Source organism: Lotus japonicus, chromosome 2 (genome assembly GCF_012489685.1).
Source record: "Lotus japonicus ecotype B-129 chromosome 2, LjGifu_v1.2".
Classification (NCBI taxonomy): domain Eukaryota; kingdom Viridiplantae; phylum Streptophyta; class Magnoliopsida; order Fabales; family Fabaceae; genus Lotus; species Lotus japonicus.
The window spans coordinates 94,003,203-94,027,425 of record NC_080042.1 but is presented as its reverse complement, the minus strand read 5'-3'; the positions used below and the strand labels follow the sequence as shown (position 1 = coordinate 94,027,425).

At 36.1% G+C, this 24,223-nt stretch overlaps 5 protein-coding genes and 1 pseudogene across 5 annotated transcripts; 2 read left to right on the top strand and 4 right to left on the bottom strand.

The window, feature by feature from the left end:
- The first annotated feature begins 772 nt into the window (after window positions 1-772).
- LOC130741283 (uncharacterized) lies at window positions 773-3,037 on the top strand. Its single transcript, XM_057594131.1, has 3 exons — window positions 773-1,266; window positions 2,151-2,411; window positions 2,629-3,037. The coding sequence occupies exons 1-3, from the start codon at window positions 868-870 to the stop codon at window positions 2,815-2,817; spliced, it is 849 nt and encodes a 282-aa protein (XP_057450114.1). The 5' UTR covers window positions 773-867; the 3' UTR covers window positions 2,818-3,037.
- Window positions 3,038-8,326: 5,289 nt separating this feature from the next.
- LOC130735901 (ethylene-responsive transcription factor ERF019-like) lies at window positions 8,327-9,341 on the top strand. The gene has a single exon (XM_057587773.1). It carries the CDS (start codon window positions 8,413-8,415, stop codon window positions 8,971-8,973), a length of 561 nt encoding a protein of 186 aa, XP_057443756.1. The 5' UTR covers window positions 8,327-8,412; the 3' UTR covers window positions 8,974-9,341.
- A 1,164-nt stretch (window positions 9,342-10,505) lies between these two features.
- On the bottom strand, window positions 10,506-14,823 carry LOC130741281 (pentatricopeptide repeat-containing protein At1g12620-like). The gene is given in 3 exon segments (XM_057594130.1): window positions 10,506-12,974; window positions 13,425-13,906; window positions 13,909-14,823. Coding segments are annotated over 2 exon segments (1,038 nt in total). The 5' UTR covers window positions 14,477-14,823; the 3' UTR covers window positions 10,506-12,974; window positions 13,425-13,436.
- A 132-nt stretch (window positions 14,824-14,955) lies between these two features.
- On the bottom strand, window positions 14,956-16,569 carry LOC130741282 (pentatricopeptide repeat-containing protein At1g63400-like; annotated as a pseudogene).
- A 2,452-nt stretch (window positions 16,570-19,021) lies between these two features.
- On the bottom strand, window positions 19,022-19,408 carry LOC130737327 (uncharacterized). The gene has a single exon (XM_057589075.1). The coding sequence runs from the start codon at window positions 19,406-19,408 to the stop codon at window positions 19,022-19,024; it is 387 nt and encodes a 128-aa protein (XP_057445058.1).
- Window positions 19,409-21,226: 1,818 nt separating this feature from the next.
- LOC130741279 (butanoate--CoA ligase AAE1-like) lies at window positions 21,227-24,144 on the bottom strand. Its single transcript, XM_057594128.1, has 3 exons — window positions 23,957-24,144; window positions 23,233-23,456; window positions 21,227-22,850 (listed from the first exon to the last, which is right to left on the bottom strand). Exons 1-3 carry the CDS (start codon window positions 24,120-24,122, stop codon window positions 21,378-21,380), a joined length of 1,863 nt encoding a protein of 620 aa, XP_057450111.1. The 5' UTR covers window positions 24,123-24,144; the 3' UTR covers window positions 21,227-21,377.
- Between the last annotated feature and the right edge of the window lie 79 nt (window positions 24,145-24,223).

Below are 24,223 nucleotides of genomic sequence, written 5' to 3'. Positions count from 1 at the left end.
AATGTTAAACTTTTTTGTTGGTCGAAATATGAATGTTAAACTCGAAATGAACCTTGGACCTCCAGTCAAGTGCAGTTGGGCTCAATTAGAATGAGATAGTTGATGAGACAACTTCGAGAATAATCTCTAGGGTAGATGCTAGCAATCATAATATGTACATAATAAAAGCAACTATGAGGCATAAGAGAACATAATGGAATGACACATTAATATTTTGTTAACAATTTAAGAATATATCTAATTGGCAACTAAAACATTATTAAACACAAATTCGTAAAGAAAATGGAACAATCTCTTTTGATTTTAAGAAAAATGATAACAACAGTCACTTTTAACACTTTTATTAATTAATTAGAACTTGTATGAAATTTACTAAAAATATGAGGCTCACTTTTAATTTAATTTGAACCTAAATAAATGAAAAGAGGGGGTTTAAATCCTCTATTTTTTTAACGTGGAACATATATTAAAAATCAAACAGTCATAGAGACAATTACATCAGAGTCAATAAAAACAACACAATCAGGTGAAACCTCCTCCTCAATCAAAATTGGGTTTGCTTATAAAAGAAACAAAATTGGGTTTAAATCCTCTTAAATCCAAATAAGTTGGAATATCATTGCAAATTTGCAATTCACATACAATCAATCAAAAACTTGAAACTCATGCAGAAAACAAGAACACCACCATAGATTAGAATTTAGAAATGTGGCCATAACACATACACACACTTTGGAGTTGTTTCAATTATCTATTGAGTTATTGTAATTGTTATTGTGTGGACTCACTCCCTCCACTCACTCAGATGCAGACCCTTTCATCCACTCACTCTCTTCTTCCTCCTCTTTCCCCAAATTCACAACCTCAATGGCCACCACCACCACCACCCTTTTACCCCTTTCATGCTCCAAAACCCATTTCACACTCCCTACTCTGAAACCCTTTCTTCTCTGCCACTCCTCCAACCACCACCGCCACTACTCTCTTCCCAAATCTCTCCACTCTTGCAATTTTGTTCCAGCTCGGCGTGTGGCGTGCAAGGCAACCCAGGTCTCCGTCTCCGAGGAGTCATCGGCGTCCGGTGACGCTAATTGGGTCCCCGTGGTGCCGCTGGCGGCGCTTCCTAGAGGGGAGCGGCGCGTGATTATTCAGGACAATGAGACGATACTGCTGCTGTGGTATAAAGATCAAGTGTTTGCCATTGAAAATAGGTCCCCTGCTGAAGGTGCCTATTCTGAAGGATTGATCAATGCCAAGCTCACCCAGGTTTGTTCTCTTTGATACAGAATTGTTGTTGTTGGGTTGGAAATGGATTGATGCAGAATGATTGATACTAGTTGCTGCTTGTAATTGTGATGGTAAACATTGAACAAGGAATGATGAGCTAGTTCTTTTTGTGTTTGCATTGTGTTGTCATTGTTTCCTTGTGGTAATTCACTGAACTGATATGATATCCTGATAATCGAGCAAGGATTAGATGGAGAAAATGAGAAATCCCTAGACCTGCAAGATGTTCTAAGGGGATGTATAGAAATTCTAGTTCCTCTGGACATGCTAAAAATGTGTATTTACATCTATATTCTCAGCTTAGCTCTAGGTTTATTGTTCTTGCTGTATGCTCACTGTGCATTGCTCTAGAATGTCATATTGGAAATACCTGTCTGTCAATTCATTGATCTACAAGCTCCGACTGGTTGGAATGGTGGGAGTCACGCGCAAAAGGAACTTCGATGCTCGAGCATAGTAACGGCATAGAAAGTGCCCATATCTTTAATGTGGCTAGTGACCCAGTATATATAAGTGAGTTTGTTGGTGTTGGATGTCCCATTATCTGGTGAGTACCCAGATATTAGGAGCAATCTCTAGGGGAGTTAAGAACTTAAGATTCCCTCTTATCTCCAACTTCTTCCAGCATTAGTATTTGAAGTGGGCTGAATCGGCCTCATGAGGAATGGGCCGAGGTCAGACGCCCTTTGGGCAGTGCGAGGGTTCAATAGATAATTTGTAACACTAACAAACTTTTTGAATTTTACGTATTTTGCATCTACCAACCTGCGTTTTTGGTGTGTACTGTGAAATCCACAAGTTATTCCTTAGTCTAGTTTGACCAAAAATGAGTTGATCATTTCCAATTTCTTTCTTTTGAGCAGGATGGGTGTATTGTTTGCCCAACAACTGATAGCACATTTGATCTACGAACGGGAGAGGTCAAGGAATGGTATCCAAAAAACCCTGTCCTGAGAGTTCTCACTCCTTCTTTGAGGAAACTCTTTGTATTTCCTGTGAAAACAGATGAACAGAATATTTTTATCAGCATGAGAGGAGGTGTGAAAGATGTTGCTTCCACAGAAATTGTCTTTAGTGGGAAGGCTCAACCTGGTGTTACAGCAAGTGATGTCAATGTTGATGAGGTAACCATGTTAACTTTCTGATAATCAACTTTGGACCCATGCAATTACTTTTGCATGTCCTTTTGACTTATTAACATCATGTTTAGTTTCACTGTGTAATGCTCTAAATTCACTTCTGGTTAGAAGCTACAAGTCTTAGCTGCTTAGTAAACGTGCCTATGATTCTGTGTAAATCACGAAACCAAACATTCACTAACTAATTCTATGGCATGTTTAGGTTAGAATGGTGGTTGATGAGGATTCAGTGGGATTCGGTTTTACTGTGAAGAATGAAATAATAAACGGGAAAGCAGCTGCTATTGGTTTCCTCCTGCTATTGGATTTTGAGCTTTTAACAGGTAAGGGTCTTTTAAAGGGAACAGGCTTCTTGGACTTCATATATTCCGTGTCGAATGCTCTCAATTAGACATCATCTGTCTCATTTCCGCTATGAAAATATTCCTTTGACATAGTTTGTCACTTCAAGTAATAACATCTCCTTTTTGAAGGCCTTGTATCTAATATTGTATACCGTGAGAGATCAATGCAAATGCACAACCTTTTATTTTCTCTGTTGTCTCTGTATACTATAACCATTTTTTAAAGTTCAGATTCCATAATGATACCCCAAAATATGCTATTGTTCATTCTCCCTTCTACTGAGATTAGTTTTAATGTTTCTATATGATTCTTAATTTGTTAGGAGGGCTTATTACATAAGCACTTATTGATAGCTAATTTGTGAAGTTTATTGAAATAACCTTAAAATATAGCTTATAGAAAAGGATGAACACTTATTTATAAGATAATTTCAGCAACTTATGAAAATAAGTTCAGAATAGCTCATAGGTAGATCATAAATTCATCAAAATATTGTTATAAGTGTTTATATGTTATGAGATAAACTCTACTAAGTCTTTAAAACGAGACCTAAAATGATTTTATTGTATGTCTAGTTGTTATAGTTTCCATTAACTGTTTGGTCAAAGAAGATAATGTTGGCATGTTGCTATGATTAGTGTTGTTAATTGCGGACAGGGGAAAGCTAAAATCCCGTTATACATGACAAATAATGGTGGAAATGACAGTCATATGGCTGATATCTGCCATGGCGGATATTTGATAACATCGTGTGTGTACAATGCACGACGTGCCACGTCCTTGGTTTGTACAATTCGTTGAAGCTATATTCGTAACATATTGCAGCTCTCTTTCAAGATTAATTTTGAATCAGATCCTTAGATTAAATTAGTTGTACCAAAGAGATTCCTTTGTTTTCTTCTGCTGTCTTTCTTAGGAAAACAGAGATTCACATTCCTAATAGAACTGAAGAAGGTATGAAAGCGCACATATTTTGGTTTCCATGACCAGCGAAGATTGATATAGAGGAATCACCATGTAATATTGCATTCTCAAACCCTTCCTTCTTCTTTTATGTTCCCTACCCTTGTCCTTCTTCTTCTAATTGCCAACCCTCATCTTTTCCCCTCCTTTGCCATTTTATTTCTTCAGCCAAACCCCATGTCCTTCCCTCCACTCTATTTACATTTTTTCTTCACGGCTGTTTACTCTGTTTTTATGTGGCCGATCCGCATAGTTGGTTGATGCAGTAAGGAGCAATGAAATCATTTGTGTATAAAAGTTGGTCATTTGTGTTTCTTTTGTTTTGGGCTGTCCAAGGTGTTGGAGTAGTGTTTGAAGCCCAAAAAGGTTGACAAAAAGAAAAACAAAAGGCAAACTAAGAAGTGAAGTGCTCCTTTCCTGAGTTTCCTCTTCTCAAGCGGTGGGGGCTCCCTCGAGGTTGAAGGTTTGCTCTCCAAGGCTGTTGCTTTCCATGTTCCTCTCACCTCTGTAATTATGACTGGTCGGTGGGTGGATGTGGTTTTTTCCAAGTTGTGAGTTAAAGACTCTTGTCTTGTTTCCCAACAACCACTTTTACTAGTTTGTCCGTTTCTTAGCTTCACATGCTCTGAATATTTTGGTTTTCCCTCCACTTACTAGTTTCTTGTTTTTAGCTAGTTGGCTTAATCTCTTTGGGCTCCTACATGGTGCTATCTTTGTCTTGTATCTAGCTTCGGCTACTTTTCTGGGCCTGACCCTTATCAATATAATCAGTAACCATTGACAAAAAAAAAAAGTGAAGTACACGGTGTATAAATGTACGGCAATAAAATCGGGTAGGCAATGTGAAAACAAAACAAGCAGAAACGACGAATATGCACTTTTTGTATCGATCATCCTAGACCTAGTTAAGTTCACACTCAACCTCATAAATGCATACATGCCCGCTTGCTTTAGATAGCTATCTACTTTTAGCTTTGGCTCTCTTCAAAGTTTGAACTAGTCAACCATGCATTCTCTTGTCACAAGCAGAGGACTCTCCGACATCTCAAAAGAGGAAGGGTATAGATAACATTAGTAATTATACAAGAAACTAATTCAAGATGTCGTCTGTTATTTAATCTTTGGACGAGATTCCAACTTCTATTAATTCATGGAATGTTGTGATTTGAAGAGATGAATATGATAAGTTTTGTTGATATTCAATATCGGCACATGCAGTTTAATTTGCAATGATTTTTAAACGTCACAAACTGCAAAGCTTCTAATAAATAAATGATGTTGAACTTTGCAATTTGGACGTATAAAAAAATTGTAAGCTCAAAGATAATAATTATCTCTGAATATAAGAAAGCACACATGAGAAATGTTTTGTATTTAATTTTGAAAAGGCGACTTTAGGGATTTGCATCAAAGTTGGCCATAAGTTTAGTTTAGTGACTTATTACTGACACAACATTTCATCCACCCTCTTTTTTCCAAGTTTACATGCATACACTTCAAGGTTTTGCAATCCTCATTGACTTTGAATAAAATTTTCAAGTGAATGGTTTAGGGTTTAGGATTTAGGAGAATTAAGAACAAAAATAATTGAATTTTAGACCGTTTTATCATTGAAATTTTAATATCATATCAAATAATTAATTATTCAAAAAAATTAATTTATTTAATAAGTGTCATATGACTAATTTTATATTATATTTTAAATAAAAATGACACAATATTGAGTTGTGTGAAATCAACTCCTAGTTAGAAAATAATATATTTACTTTGAGGATTTTTGAAATTATATGTTAACAAGATACTAACGAATTCAATCACAAGATCAAAGTTTTTCAAAACATTTTTGCTTAATTTATTTTATTAAATATAATTACTTAAAGTCAGCACGTGCTTGTTTTAAACCTATAGTCATAAAGCAGACCAAAATAGCAAAACAAAGAAGTGGTCTAAGGAGAGTGCAGAACACGTTGTATCCATATCCACGCGCGCCACTCACTTCACCGACTACATTTACGCAAGACAGCCGTCTAGATAACTAGCCACGATATGATCCAATGGCTATGAATTCTCAGCTCCTTGACTGCGCGTGGGATTTCACAAACCTGAGAGCACCGAAATTGAAATACCATGTCACGTTCTCGACATTATATTGTGGGTAGGGTTTCCATTTTCAATCAAGTTGGATGGATAGGAACTACTATTAGAAATTAAATACGTCACACATGACATAAAAGTAGTAATAACTACAAAGATTCATTTGGTGACTTTCAATTCGTTGCCCATTTCTTCTCTAGCTCCAACTGGCAAGACTTTAATGTAGTAATCACTTGACCACCTTCATAAATAAAACAACATCCAACTCCTAGATTATTTCATTTTTTCTTAGAAACAATTTTGGGTGGGTTATGCTCTAGTAACAACACAAATTAGGAGATGTCTTTGGGATCACAGATCATTTACAAGAGTACTTATAAATTGCCTAATAATACAACTAAATTAAGGAATGAAGATATAAAGATAAGTAATTCGCTAACTGAGCTTATTATCAAGATATTCAAACATTAAACAATGAAAATATTTCATAATTTTCTAAAATTACTCTAAACACACTTAACTCATTTGAGAATGAAAATAGTGAAAAAAAGAGAAATGATTCAATCAATGTGATACATTTAATAGTAATATATTTTTTGAAATCCATTTAATATACAATAATATTGAACGAGTAAAAAAGAGTATTTTTATCAGATGATAATTAATACAACATAAAATTCAAGCTGAAATTCTGGTTCTCGCACAGGACAGATGTCGAACGCGATGCTGAGACAACCGGTTCGACAATTGAATCTGGAGGGTTTTCACCCAAAGAAAGGAAATCCACTATCTTAAGATTTAGGAATTACAGACACGCATCAACACCTCAGCTCATAGTTCTTATCCTAATCTACCAAGTGTTTTTCTACTTAGTATATCGACCTAAGTATGAGAGCCCCCTTTCACTTTCTCTCAATCACTGCCACAGTGATTGATAACAACAATCAACACATGTTTGAAGAGATTACAACTCAACTAAAACAAACCAACTCTAAGCCATATGATCATCAATGGAGGCAATAGAGTGGTGTACAAAATAACAGAACAAGGACTCACAAAACACAACCTTAAAAACTAATAGTCGTTCTTCAACAGGCCTTGATCTTCAATGGACTTGCACAAAAATAGAGTCCACAAAACAGATCTGGAACAGATCTTTTAAACCAGTAACAAATCTTATCAAACAAGATTTGAACAAAAGATAACAACTTTCACAATTTAAACCAAATCAAATCCTCTTTAGCAGATTTGATTCCACAATATTATATTCTAGATAGCACACAAAAGCTTCTTCAAAAACCCTAACTTGACAACCACGTAAACAATCCAAAGCTTCCTTTTTAAATCAGCCAAACACACAGCAGATTCGCAGGGACACATGTCACAGCACGATGTTACAACATCTGCTTCGACATCAGGTTGTTTTGACAAAATGTAGACAACCAAAAGTAACAACACAGGCTATTCCTATCGTACACTCTTGATTTATAAAGCGTCTTAACAATAATGAGTCTAATGACATGTTTCATACATCTAATTTTTCCTTTTATATAACATAAAAGAATTCTACAATTCTTTTTGAGTTTAATGGATATGCACTGACAGTGTAAAATAGTTTTACACAGTCATCCAATCAAAGCATGCCACATAGGAGAGATAATTACATTTGACTTTAATTTTAATTAAAAGAATAAGATATTTTCTGATTTGGCGGAATTCAATTGGATGTCTGTGTAAAACTTACACTGTCAGTGCATATCCATTAAACTCATTCTTTTTTTACTTATCTTAAATTTTATATTGTTCCGCCTAGGATGAGATAAAATCACCTTCATGAGTGATTTAGATTAATCGACATCCTCTATCCTAAAATGATGTTTGAATTTCTGTCTGTAATTATAACATGCCTATTAAAAATAATATGAATATAACATTTAGAACTTACAAGAGTAATTTTTAATTGATATGATGCATGGTGAAAGAAAGAATGAAACATTATTTAAAAAAGTTGATCTTGGTCCTATTTTGACAAACCCATATAAAAACAAACCTATAATCTATTTGAATCTTATAATATAAACTCAACTCAGATCTTCTAATAAAGATCATTATTTTATAACTTGCATTTGGGTCTACCAAACATTATTAAAAAGTAAAAACTTGTGAGCCATAATTAAACGAGTAATGATTTATATACACCTCACTTTCTCTTCCATCTCATTTCCACACATTTTTCTTTCTAACTCTCCCTACATTTCCTGTCACATCACACATCATATCACCCATTACTCTCATTTCTCTTCTTATTCAAGTGAGGTGGAGGTGGAAAAGATATGTGCACAAAACATTAATGATAATTAAACCCATTCTTTAACTTTGACCTATGAAAATTTTGACCTTGTTCCATGGTCCACCCCAACCTTCTTCCAACCTTTTTAGTCCTCAAAACACCTTTTGACTCTGAAGATCTTCAACCTATATAAACCACACCCTCTTCCTCATCCTCTTCATTCACAACATTCCACCAACAGAGAAGGTGATCATTGTCATCAATAAGCAAGCATATATAATATAATAGTATATCATGAACTGGAGTTCAGGGCTTCACACGAACAATGGAAACAAGAAGTTCAAGGGAATCCGGCGCCGGAAGTGGGGCAAATGGGTCTCCGAGATTCGAGTTCCGGGCAGCCAAGAACGCCTCTGGCTTGGAACCTACGCCACGGCGGAGGCTGCGGCGGTGGCTCACGACGTCGCCGTGTACTGCCTGAGGAGGCCTTCCACGGCGGAGAAGCTCAACTTCCCGGAGGCCTTGTCCTCCTACTGTGCTCACCAGAGGGATGACATGTCTCCGAGGTCTGTTCAGAGGGTGGCTTCGGATTTCGCCATGGACGTTGATGCGCGCAAGGTCGCAGCAGGGGAAACAGAGAGTCACGTGAGTAGTGAGAACAGAGCACGTGATGGTGGTCACGTGCGTAGCAGTAGTGGTGCACATGATGCTGGACAAGTTGCAAGTGCGGATGTTGATGTGTTGTGGTGGGAAGGTTTGGGTGGGGATGATGGTGGGGCCGCTTGGCAAGGATTAATGTCTAGAGATTATGGAGAAGGGGAGGCTTTAAGCATTTCCATTGAAGATTATCTTTAAATAAGGCTTGATCCAAGATTTGAATTGAGTTACTAGATGATGTTTTGGGTGTGGGTTACTTAATTGTATAGATTAGTAGTTATTGTCATGAATGAACCGGTTTAAATTGCAGTTATGTTACGGCTGCAATTGCGGGTTGATACGGCTGCAATTGCAGTTGCTATACCTATTCGGGGATTCCAAAACGGTTAAGTTGTCGATGCAATTGCAGTTGGTTGCATACTGCAATTTGAAACCCGGGTGTGAGTATGACAAATAGGTATAAATGTATGAGATCATTTTGCTTCTAAGAAGATGTTTTGGCTGCCTTTTAAAGCAAAGGAAAATGAGGTGGGGGAAAAGATAATGGAATTGGTTCATTTCACAGATATCATTTGTACTTGCAATTCTGATTTGGTACCTAAGGGACTAGTGTTCCTGTGTTTGTTGGGATTTTAGCCTCTAGCTTTTGCAATCTTAAAGATCATGAATGATGCTCCAGAGCTCGGCATGAAGAACTGAGCAGTTTCCTAAATTAATAGAAAACCCAAAGAGAAAATTTCCATAGTGATCCCGAACCAAGCCACCACATGCTGCTGCATTTTCAACAAGAAGCAAGGAACCATCTGTATTGAGCTTGACCCAAGGCTCCAATGAGATACACCAATCAAATGAACTAGAGTAAACATCATTGATATAAAAGAGTGTGTTTAAATTGGTGGTATGTAGTATGTACACAAGTCAAAACATGGTAACTCTAGAAGTAGAAGCTACACTTTGTAACGTAGGAAGTTTCAAACTGCGGAACAAAACACCCTAAGAATCATCTCAAGCCTTTGTCAACCTTAAATTCTTATTCCCAAGAAACTGAGAGAATGAATTACAGAGACCTATATTGTTGCTAGGGGAGAAAAGGAGTTAACTTGTGTTACCCACCTCAATCAAGTTCCCCTAACTACCTACCACTCCTTTAATGCAGCAAATTATCAAGCCAACAAAGTATTCCCAGCACAGAAAAGGTACAAAATTCATACATACATGTGCATTTACCATTTAAAGAAACTTTTCATTGTCACAAAAGACAACATTCTATTATAGTTGTACAGATAAGAAGGAAGGGAATTGAGTGTAATCACATTGCTCCTGACATATCACATGAGCTTCCACAATTCCACTGCATGAGCTGAACATCTATATGTTTGGATTAACGCTGTTAGATTTAACTTCGATAAACCTTACTGTGGTAAATTTGAGCTGAAAGTGAAAACCTTATGTTTTGATACATTTATGAGAAAAGTAATTCCAATAAGGTAATGTTGTGAAATTCCACCAACTTTACATGAAAGCACAGGGGAATCATTTTTGAAAGGTTGATAGAATAATATGCATTTAATGGCAATTCTAGCAGTTCAGTCCATTTCTTTTCAGTAAGGCTATTAAGAGAATAACAATTCATTTATAGGTCTAGTTAAACTTCTACTGAAAAAGGGGAAAACAAAACCAAGTCCAATTGACTTTCTGTAAGTTTTTTAATCATACAAAGAGACAAATAGTAACGCATATGAAAATGATAATTACCATATGAAAGTACATAACATTAAAGACTACAATTCAATTTTTTTCTTTATTAAATGTACTTTACAATCTCCTAGTGTTCTTCTTTGACAAGCTTCCCATGGCCTTTGCCTTCTCCCTCATAACATATTTCTGTGTCTTGCCAGTCGATGTCTTTGGCCGATCAGCAAACACCACAATTCCAGGAGCTATATAGTGAGGCAAAAGCTTGTGACAGAATTGTATTATCTCCTCTGTCGTAGCACTATACCATTCCTTAAGTTTTACAAATGCACAAGGTATCTCTCCCCAGTAACCATCAAACTCCCAACAAACACTGCCTCAAGAACTGCTGGATAACTATAAATCGAGCCTTCCAATTTAAGCGGTCCTTAAGTTCTATTCTATGTAACCATCAGGATCCCAATTTATTTGCGGGCTGCAATCTGTGATTGAGAACAGAGGTCCATATTGAAGCTGACATAGTAGAAAGAGCACATCTTTATACTAGGGAAACACAAAGTTAAAACACTTCAGAAAATAAAGAAGCATGTATCTTGGTGAACATACCTGTGAATAGCGAGGGAGAAGGCTATACCTAGTAGATCAACATGGATTTTCTCTAATCCTTCAGCTACCACAGTGTGAATTGTTAAAGAAAAAATTTCACAGACTATTAATATACTCCATACTTTATTCCAGTCCAAAAGTTCTTAAGTATGAGTGTATGACAAACAACCAACACAGAAAACTACTTCCACTATTCAATAACTCAATTTAATGCCATCTTAATCAATTTCATCAACCCCATCAACCCCATCTTCTCAAGTCTCAACCTTCTTTTATGACCCAATAAGCAGTTACCTACACCAGAATTCTTATGAAAAGCAAGAAATTCTGCCTTTATTTGCACTGTTCTGAATTCTGAAGAAAGAAATTAAAGGCATATGCAAATTTGTCAGGACCCTAAAGAAAGAATGACATAACAAAGAGTAATAATTAGTAGCCTGTATGAAAATATGCTTTTTTCTTGAAAAGCTTTGTTTCTTGAACTACTGGGATGAGCTTCTCTAAATCATTTGAGTTGCGAACAACAACATCTAAACGAAATTTTCAGACACATAACCATGTTTGATGGAAGTTATGATGTCATTTCCCTAAAACATTTTTGAACAGATTATAATATAATCAGATACATGTATATAATCAATAACATTGTGAAATTCAATACCATTTCATTCAACAAAATAACTGCTTCTTTCAATTGTCCCAAAATGCAAAAACCATATATTAGAGTAGTGTAAGTGACAACATTAGGTGAAATTCTCTTGACAACCATTTATGAGTATAAATCATAGGCATCACCTACAAGTTTATCTTTACACAAGCTATCAATGATTTTGTTGTACATTAAGGAGTTTACATTTGTGAATATTTTACGCATCTCACACCCATAAAAAAATAAATCGGGTTACTACAAATCTCCAACCCCTTTAATTTCAAACATTTTAATTATAATTCAGTGTTATTATCTTTTCTTCATTTATATTACTTACATGTTACTTTTACTCACTCCAGCTGTATTATCCCCTACTAACATGAAAGAGTGAGGTGATTTGATGGTAAAGAACATCCAATCTGCGCTACACTGGCATGCCTAATAAGTTGTACTTCAATGTGACGACCTTTGAAGATTCTAGTTGTTTTGATGCTGCAAGATCATTGCTGTTTATAGCATTAAGCCCATTAAGATTAAGAGGAAGAAAACAAAGGTTAATAGCCAGTTTGCAACAGGTCTGGATTTGAGGAGGAAAACAGAAACTGTGAAAAACAAAGAGGATGGTGACCTGAAGTGAAAAACAAAAGCTGGAAGAAAGAGAAAGGGAGGAAAAAATAGAGAGTAAATAGAAGAGGAAAAACAAAAGAACAAAGAGATAGAGATACTCACAAAATGTGTGTTATGAGAAGGCAAAGATTCCTGTATTTCATGTTTTTTGTGTGTGTGTGTTCTCACACAATAATCAAGATACAGAACATGAGAAGGGACAACGAGGAGGAGGGAAAACATGACAGTAAGCAGTAAGCAGACTACCACTTCTCCATTGAGCACATCATTAAACTTTCATCAAATCAAGTAAAGTAAACCTTGCAAACCAAAAGACAGTGACACAGACAACAACGCAAATAAGAAAACATAAAATTTTCACAGATATACCAAACTTAAGGCATAGCATGAAAATGGATAATAATGCTCGTTTATCAAACAAGAAATTATCAAAGTTGTAGGGAGTTGAGGGCACAGTGACCAATGGATGACAGATTCGTTCACCAGAAGGTCAAGTTGTACGCTCAGACCCAGTCCAATGGTTCTGTTCCTCTTTCTGTTCTCAATGCACTATGTCCATTTTCCACTTGTCCTTTTACTCTCTGCATTACTTGAATATCATGTCTAATGTAAAGGGGAGAATCTGGTAGTAAAATAAACTATGTCAAGCTTCCTTCTGCCAGTATGTTTGTAATAGAAACCCAGATGGAAAGGAAAACAAAAGTAGTTTACTAGATTTTAATGCTACCGACTCCAACCTGAACTACACCAGACAACAATGATTCTTAATCTATTTGAAAATGCTTAAAACAGCTCGCAAACTAGGATAACAAATGAAAACTACACAAACCCATAAGAAATTAAAAACAAAAGAAAGTTCAAGTTCAACTATTAATAATTTGGAGTAAATAGAGTCAACTATAAAAGATAAAGCATTCCCAATAATCAATCATTTAAGTTGCAGCTTGGTTTGACAGGTTTGTTATTTGAAACACTGACAATGATCAGTGATAGGAAAATAAATAAATAAAGTAGATTAAGTAGAGACAATACATTGGGAAGAAAATTTACGTCAGGTTCAAAAGCATCTTACCTAGTTTTACTCTTACAAAAGACCTTTGGCAATCATTTCCCGGAGAAGCTTCTCTGCCTTATCATTGTCACCTTTTTGAAAGAGAGCACGAATAATTATTTCATAAGTCACAGCATCAGGGATGCAACCGTTGTCTTCCATTTTTGACATCAATGTCAATGCTTCATCAAACAAGCCACCTTTACAAAGCCCATTAATCATAATTGTATACGTCCGTACATCTAAATTGTAGCCTTTAATTAAAAGATCCTGAAAAACCTCTTGTGCGTCCTTAAGTCTTCCACCCGTGCATAGTCCATCCATAAGTGTACTGTATGTGAAGACATCTGGATAAATACCCTGGTCTTTCATTTTCTTGATCAAAGAAATTGCCCTGTCAACATGATGGCTTTTGCATAAAGCATCCAATAAAGAAGTGTATGTGATTACATTAGGTGGTTGACCTCTACAATGCATCTCATCAACAAGCTCCCAAGCATCAAGATTCTCCCAGATTTGCACAAACCATCTATAAGAGAGTTGTAAGCTACGATGTCAGGAACTATCTTTTGGGAATGCATTTGCTTAAAGAGATTCAAGGCATCATCCACCAATTTAATCTTACAGAATCCGTTAATCATGACATTATAGCTCCGAACATCAGGAGTCACTTCCCTTTGGGTCATGGTGTTGAATATATCTTTGGCCTTGTGTACTTCCTTAACTAAGCAATACCCATCCATCAAAGAATTATAAGTAACAACATCAGGTTTTTCCCCTTTCTTGATCATCACAGCTAACACGTTTTTGGCTTCTTTCACCTTTCCTTCCTTGCATAAAGCATCAACTAAAATAGTAAAGGTACAAACATCTGGATTGATGCTTTTCAATACCATTTCATTTAACAAACCAATTGCTTCTTGCAATTGACCCACAATGCAAAAACCATAAATTAGATTAGTGTAAGTGACAAGGTCAGGTGAAATTCTTTTGGCAAGCATTTCAGAGTATAAATTGTAGGTATCATTTACAAGTTTATCTTTACATAAACTATCAATGATTGTGCTGTACATTACCACATCAGGTTGAGCCAATTTTCCCTGGATCTGTCTGAGCAATTGCAGTGCAGGTCCTGTATGTCCAATTTTACATAACCCGTTGATTAAGGTCCCGTAACTAACCTGATCCAACAGAAACCCCCGTGCTACAATCTCATCATGAAAGCACAGTGCTCTATGAACCTCACCTTGAAGACAGAGACCTTTGAGAATTGTATTAAAGGTGATAATATCAGGCTGATAACCCCTCTTGAAAATATTGCAGAGTACAGAAAAAGCAGAAGATCAATATTTATGATGCCGACTCCAAATCATCGGACACCAATGGTCCTTAATAAATTTGAAATGATAAAAACAGCAAGACGCAAACTCCAAAAACCTCATTGACAGGGATTCTAGGATAACAAATGAAAACAACACAAACTCATAAGAAATAAACAACAAAAGAAAAGTCAAGTTTGACTATAATAATTTGGAGTAAATAGAATCAACTATAAGAGATGAAGCATTTCCAATAATCATTCAAGTTTCAGCTTGATTTGTTGTCTGAAATTCTAACAATGACCAAGGACTGAAAAAAAAAATTAAATTACATTGCCGGTACATTGGGAAGAAAAATTATGTTAGACTCAAAAGCATCTTACCTTAGTTTTAATTTTACAAAAGACCTCTAGCAATCATTTCACGGAGAAGCTTCTCTACCTTATCATAGTCACCACATTTTCCAAAGAGAGCATAAATAATAGTTTCATAAGTTACAGCATTAGGGATGCAACCGTTGTCTTCCATTTTTGACATCAATGTCAATGCTTCATCAAACAAACCCTCTTTACAAAGCTCGTTTATCATAATATTACACATCCGTACATCTAAATTGTAGCCTTTAGTTAAAAGATCGTGAAAAACCTCTTTTGCATCCTTAATTCTTCCACCTTTGCATAGTCCGTCCATAAGTATATTGTATGTGCGCATAGTTGGCTGAATACCCAGGTCTTTGATTTTCTTGATCAAAGAAATTGCCCTGTCAACATGATGGCTTTTGCATAAAGCATCCAATAAAGAATTGGATGCTTTAAGAGATTCAAGGCTTCATCCACCATTTTAATCTTACAGAATCCGTTAATCATTATACTATAGCTCCAAACATCAGGAGTCACTTCCATTTGGGTCATCGTGTTGAATATATCTTTGGTCTTGTTTACTTCCTTAACTAAGCAATACCCATCCATCAAAGAATTATAAGTAACAACATTAGGTTTTTCCCCTTCTTTGATCATCACAGCTAACACATTTTTGGCTTCTTTCACCCTTCCTTCCTTGGATAAAGCATCAACTAATGTATTAAAGGTAATTACATCTGGATTGATGCTTTTCAATACCATTTCATTTAACAAACAAACCGCTGCTTCCATTTGACCCACAATGCAAAAGCCAAATATTAGAGTATTGTAAGTGATAACAGTAGGTGATATTCTCTTGGTAACCATTTCAGAAAATAGATTGTAGGCATCATTTACAAGTTTATCTTTACACAAGCTATCAATGATTGTGTTGTACATTACCACATTAGGTTGGGCCGATTTCCCCTGGATCTGTCTGAGCAATTGCAATGCAGGTCTTGTATGTCCCATTTTACATAACCCATTGATCAAGGTCCCGTAACTAACCTGGTTCAACTGGAATCCTTGTGCTACAAGCTCATCATGAAAGCATAGTGCTCTCTGAACCTAGCCATTAAGACAGAGACCTTTGATAAGTGTAGTAAAGGTGACCGTATTTGGGTGATAACCACTCTTGAGAATCTTGCAGAGTACAGAAAAAGCGAAAGGAATTTGATGTAGATGACAATAACAATTGATCAAGATGCTGAGAGTGACTAAGTTGGGCATAATTCCCTTGAGAGTGAAAGTGAGAGTGAGATTGAAAGGTAAGAAGTGATCTAGAAAGAAAGGGAAACATTCTTAACCTGAACATCGACATGGTACAGCTACAGCAAATGGCGATTAGGGTTCTGTTCTTCGTGGAGGATGAGATTGAGGAGGAACTGTCTCTGGTTTCTATGTTGTACTATTTTGCAGAACAGTGCAAGACAACTTTGGTGACTGAGGTTTAATTTGGTGTCCGATGTTTTTACATCAACTATTTCTTGCTTCTGTAAACGTGGATCAGGGTCAAACGTGGATCCTGAATGAGTTTTCCAAACACACATAATTATTTTAGGATCTTAGTCTAATTTGAAATAGATTTATGATATATTTAAATACTATACTATGGAGAGTATGATTTTTTTTTTGAACTATGGAGTGTGATTTAAAATAGGCTCTTGGACCATTAAAAACCAAAATAATCTGATTTATTTTTTCATCTCTATCTAGTACTCCCTCCGTCCCTAATTACTCCCTCTATTCCTAAATAACTATACTAATTTTGGCTGAATTTTGTTCCTAATTATCTGCCATTTTACATAGTAATTTTAATAAAACAAGAACATAAATTGTTATTTCTTAATACTTGTGCAACAACCTTAAAGTAACAGTTATTTAAGAACGGATGGAGTATAAGCTAAAGTTGTAAAAATCACGCTTATTAAGAAAGCTTTAATTGATGATGCCTTGGTTTTTAAAAAAATGATACACTATTTCATATTTACCCGTGTTTAAGTGGATAGTAATAGTAGGAAAGAGAATAAAAGTGAGTTTCAATTTCAAAATTTTGGAATTAAAAAACCAATAAATGCAAGGACAAATATGAAGAAAAAAATATATCTTTTGCAAAGTTAGCTTATATTTAGTGACACCACATAAATCTCAATGTTAGCTTATAATTAGGGACAGAGATAGTATCTTATAATTTTATTCGCATGTTTATAGAAATATTTATTTTAGTATAATTTAACTCATTAGCATATAAGTTTATCACACTGTTTTCCGAAGGAACAAAAAAAAATGTTTATCACACTCTTTACAAATAAGTTTGTCTGCAGATATAATTTTTTTATGGTGTTTGTTGTGATACCTTACTTCAGATCAAGGTATAGTACCCTAAATGAGTTAATATAGTAATAACGACTCATGTATCACATGAGTCAGCAATTATATTTTTTCAATAATGTACCTTAAGATTAATGGCATTGATTAGATAGGTGTTAGGTCTCTCCCTTAATCGAAATCATGTCGCTTAGACTCAATGTTAGGGTCGAGATTCACTGCAACCTCTGCAAGGTCGCGGTGGACGTCAACAAAGGTCGTCAGAGGACAGTTGAGTTGCCCAATGAATGAGAGTACTATTGAGACTAGAATTATAACACTATAAATTCAATTGTAACATGTTATTAGTCTATTAAATCACCTAATGTGGGCCTCACACTAAAAAAAAATGTGGGTACCATAGAATTCACATTTTTTTTATTATGAAGTAGACCTTTAAATAAGTTAACAGGAAAGACAAATTTAAGGAAGGTCAGATCAAGCGCAGGACTAGACTGGTAATATTTCAGACCTTAAAATTATTAAGGAAACCAAACTTATCTATGTAAAGTCTAACTCAGGCTCAGCTAAGCCTTTTCTCACCGCTATCTTCCTGCTTGCAAAGTGTAGCAGGGTAGTGCTACTTGTCAAGCAAAAAATGATTTTCAGTTATGTAACATGAAGAATTGTAGGCACCTAATATTAAGAATGTTAAATTGACAAATACAATTGCACCAACAGAAAGTGTGTTATTGCCATCCATAAAAGTATAAATGGTTCAGTAACATTTTTCCCCCTCCTCCACTAGTCCAGAACCGGGTAAATCAAACAAAAGTGTCACAGAATTCGGCAAAATTTCACCTATCCTCAAGTGCTGAATCATAATCAGCAACAAGAAATGTTTGAAGAACTCTCCTCGGGTTGAATTTATAAACATGTTCATTTGTTCATAATTTCCCCAGGCATTGTTTTTGCACATGTATAATAATATCATGTATCAAGCATATCAGCATTAGGTCACAGCATTGCAGTTTCCAGCTCTCTTAGCTTATGCCCCAGGTCATTAAGGTTGCTTTGACACTTTTTTTTTTATAAGCAAAGGTATATTAGAATAAGCACAAGGGGGTGCTTAACCCATATACAAAGAGATAAAACACTATTACATTGGTCTTTTGCCCAGCATAAACAAAAGAACTAAAGATAAGAGACAAGAACAGAGAAAGAAATAATTTCCCACCCTCCCTACAAAACAGAATGAAATACAACCCCACTGACCAAGCCTTACCCCAATACAATACTAAAATCCAAGAACAGCCAAGTAAGCACGTTCTTCTCAACACAGTACTCATTTTCCCACAACTGTACTAGCACTCCACTCCACCCTTTCCAAAAATGAGTCTGCTGGAACGCTTCAGCAGTCTTTCCTATCATGCCGACATAGGAAAACTCACTAGTTTCGCAGCACAGAAAATTGCAGAGGAAAGAAGTTACGGTAGACAACCAAGACTAGCCCACGGGTTCTGAATCCACTCAAACATAGATGCATTGAATGAAATCTCCTTGGCTTTTAACCAGAGCCATACCTTGTAGAGAATTAGATCCACAATTTGAACAAAATCCACAGTACCTCCTCTCCTCTGAAAATTACATTATTCCTTGTGTTCCAAATAATCCCCACAGTAGCTACCCAGATCATAGACAAAGCCATCCCAACCTTTTTATTTCTTATCATGCCCATGCCATGCTGCATAAAGTGAGTATCCACCTGATCTGGCATTGCTAATTGAAGTCCCATCCAGCCGTAAATCCTCATCCAATTCTGCCATGTAACAGCACAATTAAGAAACAAATGAGAACTTGTTTCATATGCACCGGTAAATATAACACATGATCGATTAAACCCTCCAGGCAAAGCATTTCTTCTTGCAAGATCCACCTTGGTTTGAAGCTTTCCAATTAAGACACTCCATGCTAATGCCATCGCATTCGATGGCTTCTACTAGATGAGAAGCTGACAGCAGATGGATAATTTTGGTAAGGGAAGCTGTTGCTTGTTGAAACAAATTCAAGTGTGCTGCTATCACATGGAAGAACCTGCCAGAGGCTCAAGATATTTCATGTTTCTGAGACGTTTGCATTCGAAACAGCCAGTTTTTTTTATATACTTCAGCAGCCCCAAATGACTTTTAGACACACAACACAAGCTTGAATTTTCTGATACCCTTCTTTTTTGGAACAAGATGTTAGTGACTTCTACTCTTTAAGCTAGGTAATCCCTGTCAACCTTTCTAAGAAAACTTTACTTGACACCTGCAATGTGCCATAAATCTGAGCTATTCAGCAGAAGGAAAGAAGACAATTAGACAAATAAGATAGTAACAAGATAACTAGAGCTATAAGTAAAGACAACAAAGATATAATCTACTGATACTAAAAAAGAAAGAAGTGCTACGGTTGTTGATAAAATCTGTTATTCCTTGAGGTTAGGTGTAAAGGGGCATCACATACATTAATCGTATAAAGGTTATAAACTAGCAAGAATTGTAAAAACAGAAGGGTAAGCTTCTTGACAACACAAATCATATTTCCCAGATTTATAATATGCTATTCCAATTAGCAGCACACCAATAAAGACAGTATCTAATTTTCAAGGTCTATATGTGCAGAACTTGTCAGCAGGCTCTTTGATTACTCAAGGCATCACCAGTCAGATTCTGCTTCTGTGCTTTCAACTTTAAGCAGTGAAGAAATTATAACTAGCTTAGATAAAACCATAAACTACATAATGGATTTTGAAAACCAACACTCATTTGAAGAAAGACTTTGTTCCTTTATTTCTCTCCCTACTGGAAAAACCCCACATGCTAAAGGGATAAGCAAAAGATTAGCTATACCGTAAAACACCGTGTAGGTATTAGGAAAATCCTTTTGTATCTTGCTTGAACTCACTTGTGGCAACATATCTAAACCTTGAACTCAATTAACATTGAAACATGAAACTTTTTAATTCATCAACATTTGACCGCCAGTTTCCTTGGTAAGGGACTCCTGCTCTATATGCATTCAATCTGATCTACTACTATCAAACATGCTGAAACGCATTAAGATGCCGCAGCAGAATCAATTTAGCAAGAACAGACACTTAGCTTCATGATAAAAATCACTACACTTCCACAACATCCACATACGAATCAGGGAAATGAGAGCAGTTCAATAATTTCGGAGTTCATCACCTCAAGAATTAAAGAAACAGTATGATCTCAAACCTACCCCACCATCGTATGCCATGTATGATTCAATCCCATGCTTCAACAACCTCCATGACCATGAGTACGATCTGCTTGAATCACACACTTCACCTCAGTTTAATGTGGGGAAAATCCTAAATCCAACTCAACAACGAAAAAGTACTAATTAAATCAGTTCATGATCATTTTATAATTTTATAAATAGATAAATAAGGACCAGATTATAAAATAATACAAATTTAATCCTGAGCTTGGATAACATGTTTTAAGTAATTTATCTCTACCATCATTAATAGTTTTATTATTATCTCTAAGTGTTAAAACCGACTTCCACACAGTAAATAACCTGTGAAGTTGCTCACAAAAAGGTGAATTTGAAAAGAAAAGAAAAGAAAAAAATCAATATTACATTTTTTGATAGGTTAATAGGGTAATAGCATTGAAGGACCAATTTAGCAGTTTACTCCATTTCTTTTTAGGAAGGCTTTAAGAGAATAACCATTTTTTATAAATATAGTTAAACTCTTTTAGTGAAAAAGGCAAACATAAAATCAAGTTCAAATGTTCAGTTGAGTTTCTGCATGTTTTCCATTCATGGAAAAGAGACAAATACTAAATGCATATGAAAATGAATTTACAACAAGAAAGTACATAGCATTAAGGATAAGCATTCAGTTTCTTTCCTTTTGTTTCAAATGTGATTTACAATCGGCTAGTGTTCCTCTTAGACAAGCTTCCCATGGCCTTTGCCTTCTCCCTCAGAACATATTTCTGTGTCTTGCCAGTTGATGTCTTTGGCAGATCAGCAAACACCACAGTCCGAGGAGCCATATAGCGAGGCAAACGCTTGTGACAGAATTGTATTATTTCCTCTGCCGTAGCACTATAACCCTCCTTAAGTTTTACAAATGCACAAGGTGTCTCTCCCCAGTAATCATCAGGCCTCCCAACGACAGCAGCCTCAACAACTGCTGGATGACTAAAAATCACACCTTCCAACTCAATGGAGCTGATATTTTCTCCCCCAGATATGATAATGTCTTTTGCGCGGTCCTTAAGTTCAATGTAACCATCAGGATGCTTTACTCCCAAGTCACCAGACCTAAACCATCCACCTTTAAATGCATCTTGTGTTGCTTTCAGATCCTTCAGATATCCATTCATCACAGTGTTTCCCCTGAACATCACCTCACCCATAGTTTTTGCATCAGCTGGTACACTCTTCATTGTCAGAGGATCTTTTACATCAACTTGTTCCAATCCAAGATGCTGCACTCCTTGACGAGCCCTTATCTTTGCTTGTGCTGCACGAGGTAGGCTATCCCATTCTGGTTTCCATGTGCAAATTGTTGCGCCACCATAAGTTTCTGTCAAACCATATCCATGAGCCACAATAAATCCTAGTTCTTCCATCCTGGAAAACACATCCGGTGGCGGTGGAGCACCACCGGTAATCACTGCCACCTTTCCTGGAAGTGGCTTCCGGACTTCAGAAGGTGAGTTTATTATCATGTTCAAGACTGTAGGTGCGCCAGCCATGTGTGTTACCTTGTGGTTAAAGATATTGTCAAATATCCCTTCAGCAGTTACATTTCTTTGGCAGACATTGGTGCCACCCTGAGCAGCAATTCCCCAGGGGAGGCACCATCCGTTACAATGAAACATGGGAACACACCATAAATACACTGGCATAGACCTCATCTCATTAAGAAGAACTGTAGCCAAGGCATTAAGATAAGCACCTCTGTGGCTATAGATGACACCTTTAGGACTTGATGTAGTTCCAGAAGTGTAATTGAGTGAGATTGGATCACACTCATCCTTTGGCCTTCTCACCTCGAATTCAAGATTCCCTTGAGCTATAAGATCTTCATAGATTAACATTCCAGGAGAGGAAGAACTGTGATCAGTGTGAGGTGATGGATGAACACACTCCAAAATTAAGACCAAACGGGGAAGGTAGGTGGTTGTTTTTGACAGGATTTCAAGTGCTCCTTGAGCCACATCTAGAAATTGATAGTCTACAAAAAGGACCCTGGCATCAGAATGTTTTAGTAAAAATGAAGCCATTGCTGAACCGTGACGTGTATTTAAAGTACAGAGAACAGCCCCTGACATTGGAACACCAAAATGTAGCTCATACATAGCTGGAATATTAGGAGCCAATACAGCAACCTGTCCAAATAAGTGCAAATTCATAATACACAGGCTTAGCAGACCAAATTAGAATGATACTGCCACACAACTGATTTTTTTCAAAGAGAACTTTTCAACATATAATCAGTGGACTCAACAATAAGCGATCATTTTAGAAGAGTTTATTTAAGCTTATTTTATAGCATATGTTTAGTTAAGCTTACGAAAAATAGTTCATGACCTACCTTATAAGTTCTTTTATTAGCTTATGAATAAGTGCTTATAACGACATACAAGCTCTTTGGAACTTATTTAAAAAACTTATCAAATAAGCACTTGTGGAAGAGCTTATTTTATACTGTAAGATGTTTGGTTAAGCTTATGAAAAAATTGGAAAGTGGAGAAGGTGATTGAAACAAACCACATCACCGGGTGAAACACCAAGCTGAGAAATGGAAGAAGCGAGTTTGGTGCAGCGTTGATGAGTCTGAGACCATGTGTAGGTGACGTCACTGAACACCACAGAAGGTGAGTTCGGGTAAACAATGGCAGAACGCTCCAAGAAGGTGATCGGAGTCAGAGGGACATAGTTAGCGGAGCACTGCATAACACCCTCCATCTTCAGTGGCTGTTTGCTCCAAGAAGCTGACAAGACAGGAAAGGAGTTGGTGAGCAGTCAGCATAATTTATTTATCCAATCATTCAACTTTACTTCCTTTTTATTTTCTTCCTCATATCAATAATTCATATTGTTTTATGCATGCTTAATGCTTTGGCTTATTGAAGGGAGAAAAATAAATGAAGAGAGGAAAAGTAAGGCTCGTGTGTTTTCTACTTTTATTTATTATGATTCATTTTTTTAACAAATCAAAACAACTTTTTATCATTGACTAATATAAATATATATTGTTATTATTGCAACACTAGAATTTTCTTACAACCTCTTCACAAATAATTTTGTTGATTGATGTAATAATATTATTATCAAACAAACATTTAAATATGCTATCAATCCAGACCAAATATGAAAAAAAACCTATAACAAGTATAGTCTACATACATGAACCAAAATCAACCAAGTATCAGGAATTCATTGACATGCTTTGCACAAATGAAAATGAAAGCACCATATTATATGGATTTACTTCTTTCTTCTTTCCACTGCATGTCTGCACCCTCCGCTAGCATGATCTTGTTGGGCGTCATCTCACTTCCAATCCAACCATGTGTTGCTATCGTTATTCCAACCTTGTCTTTCAATTCAAATCTCAGTGTCTCATAGAAGCTCACAAATGCTGCCTTTGCAGCCATACATGCAGAGAATAGAGAATCAGAAACCAAAATAATTAAATAACAGCAAAATTGAATTGATAAAAATGATTTTCTCAGATTAAGATTGAAGTATTGAACTA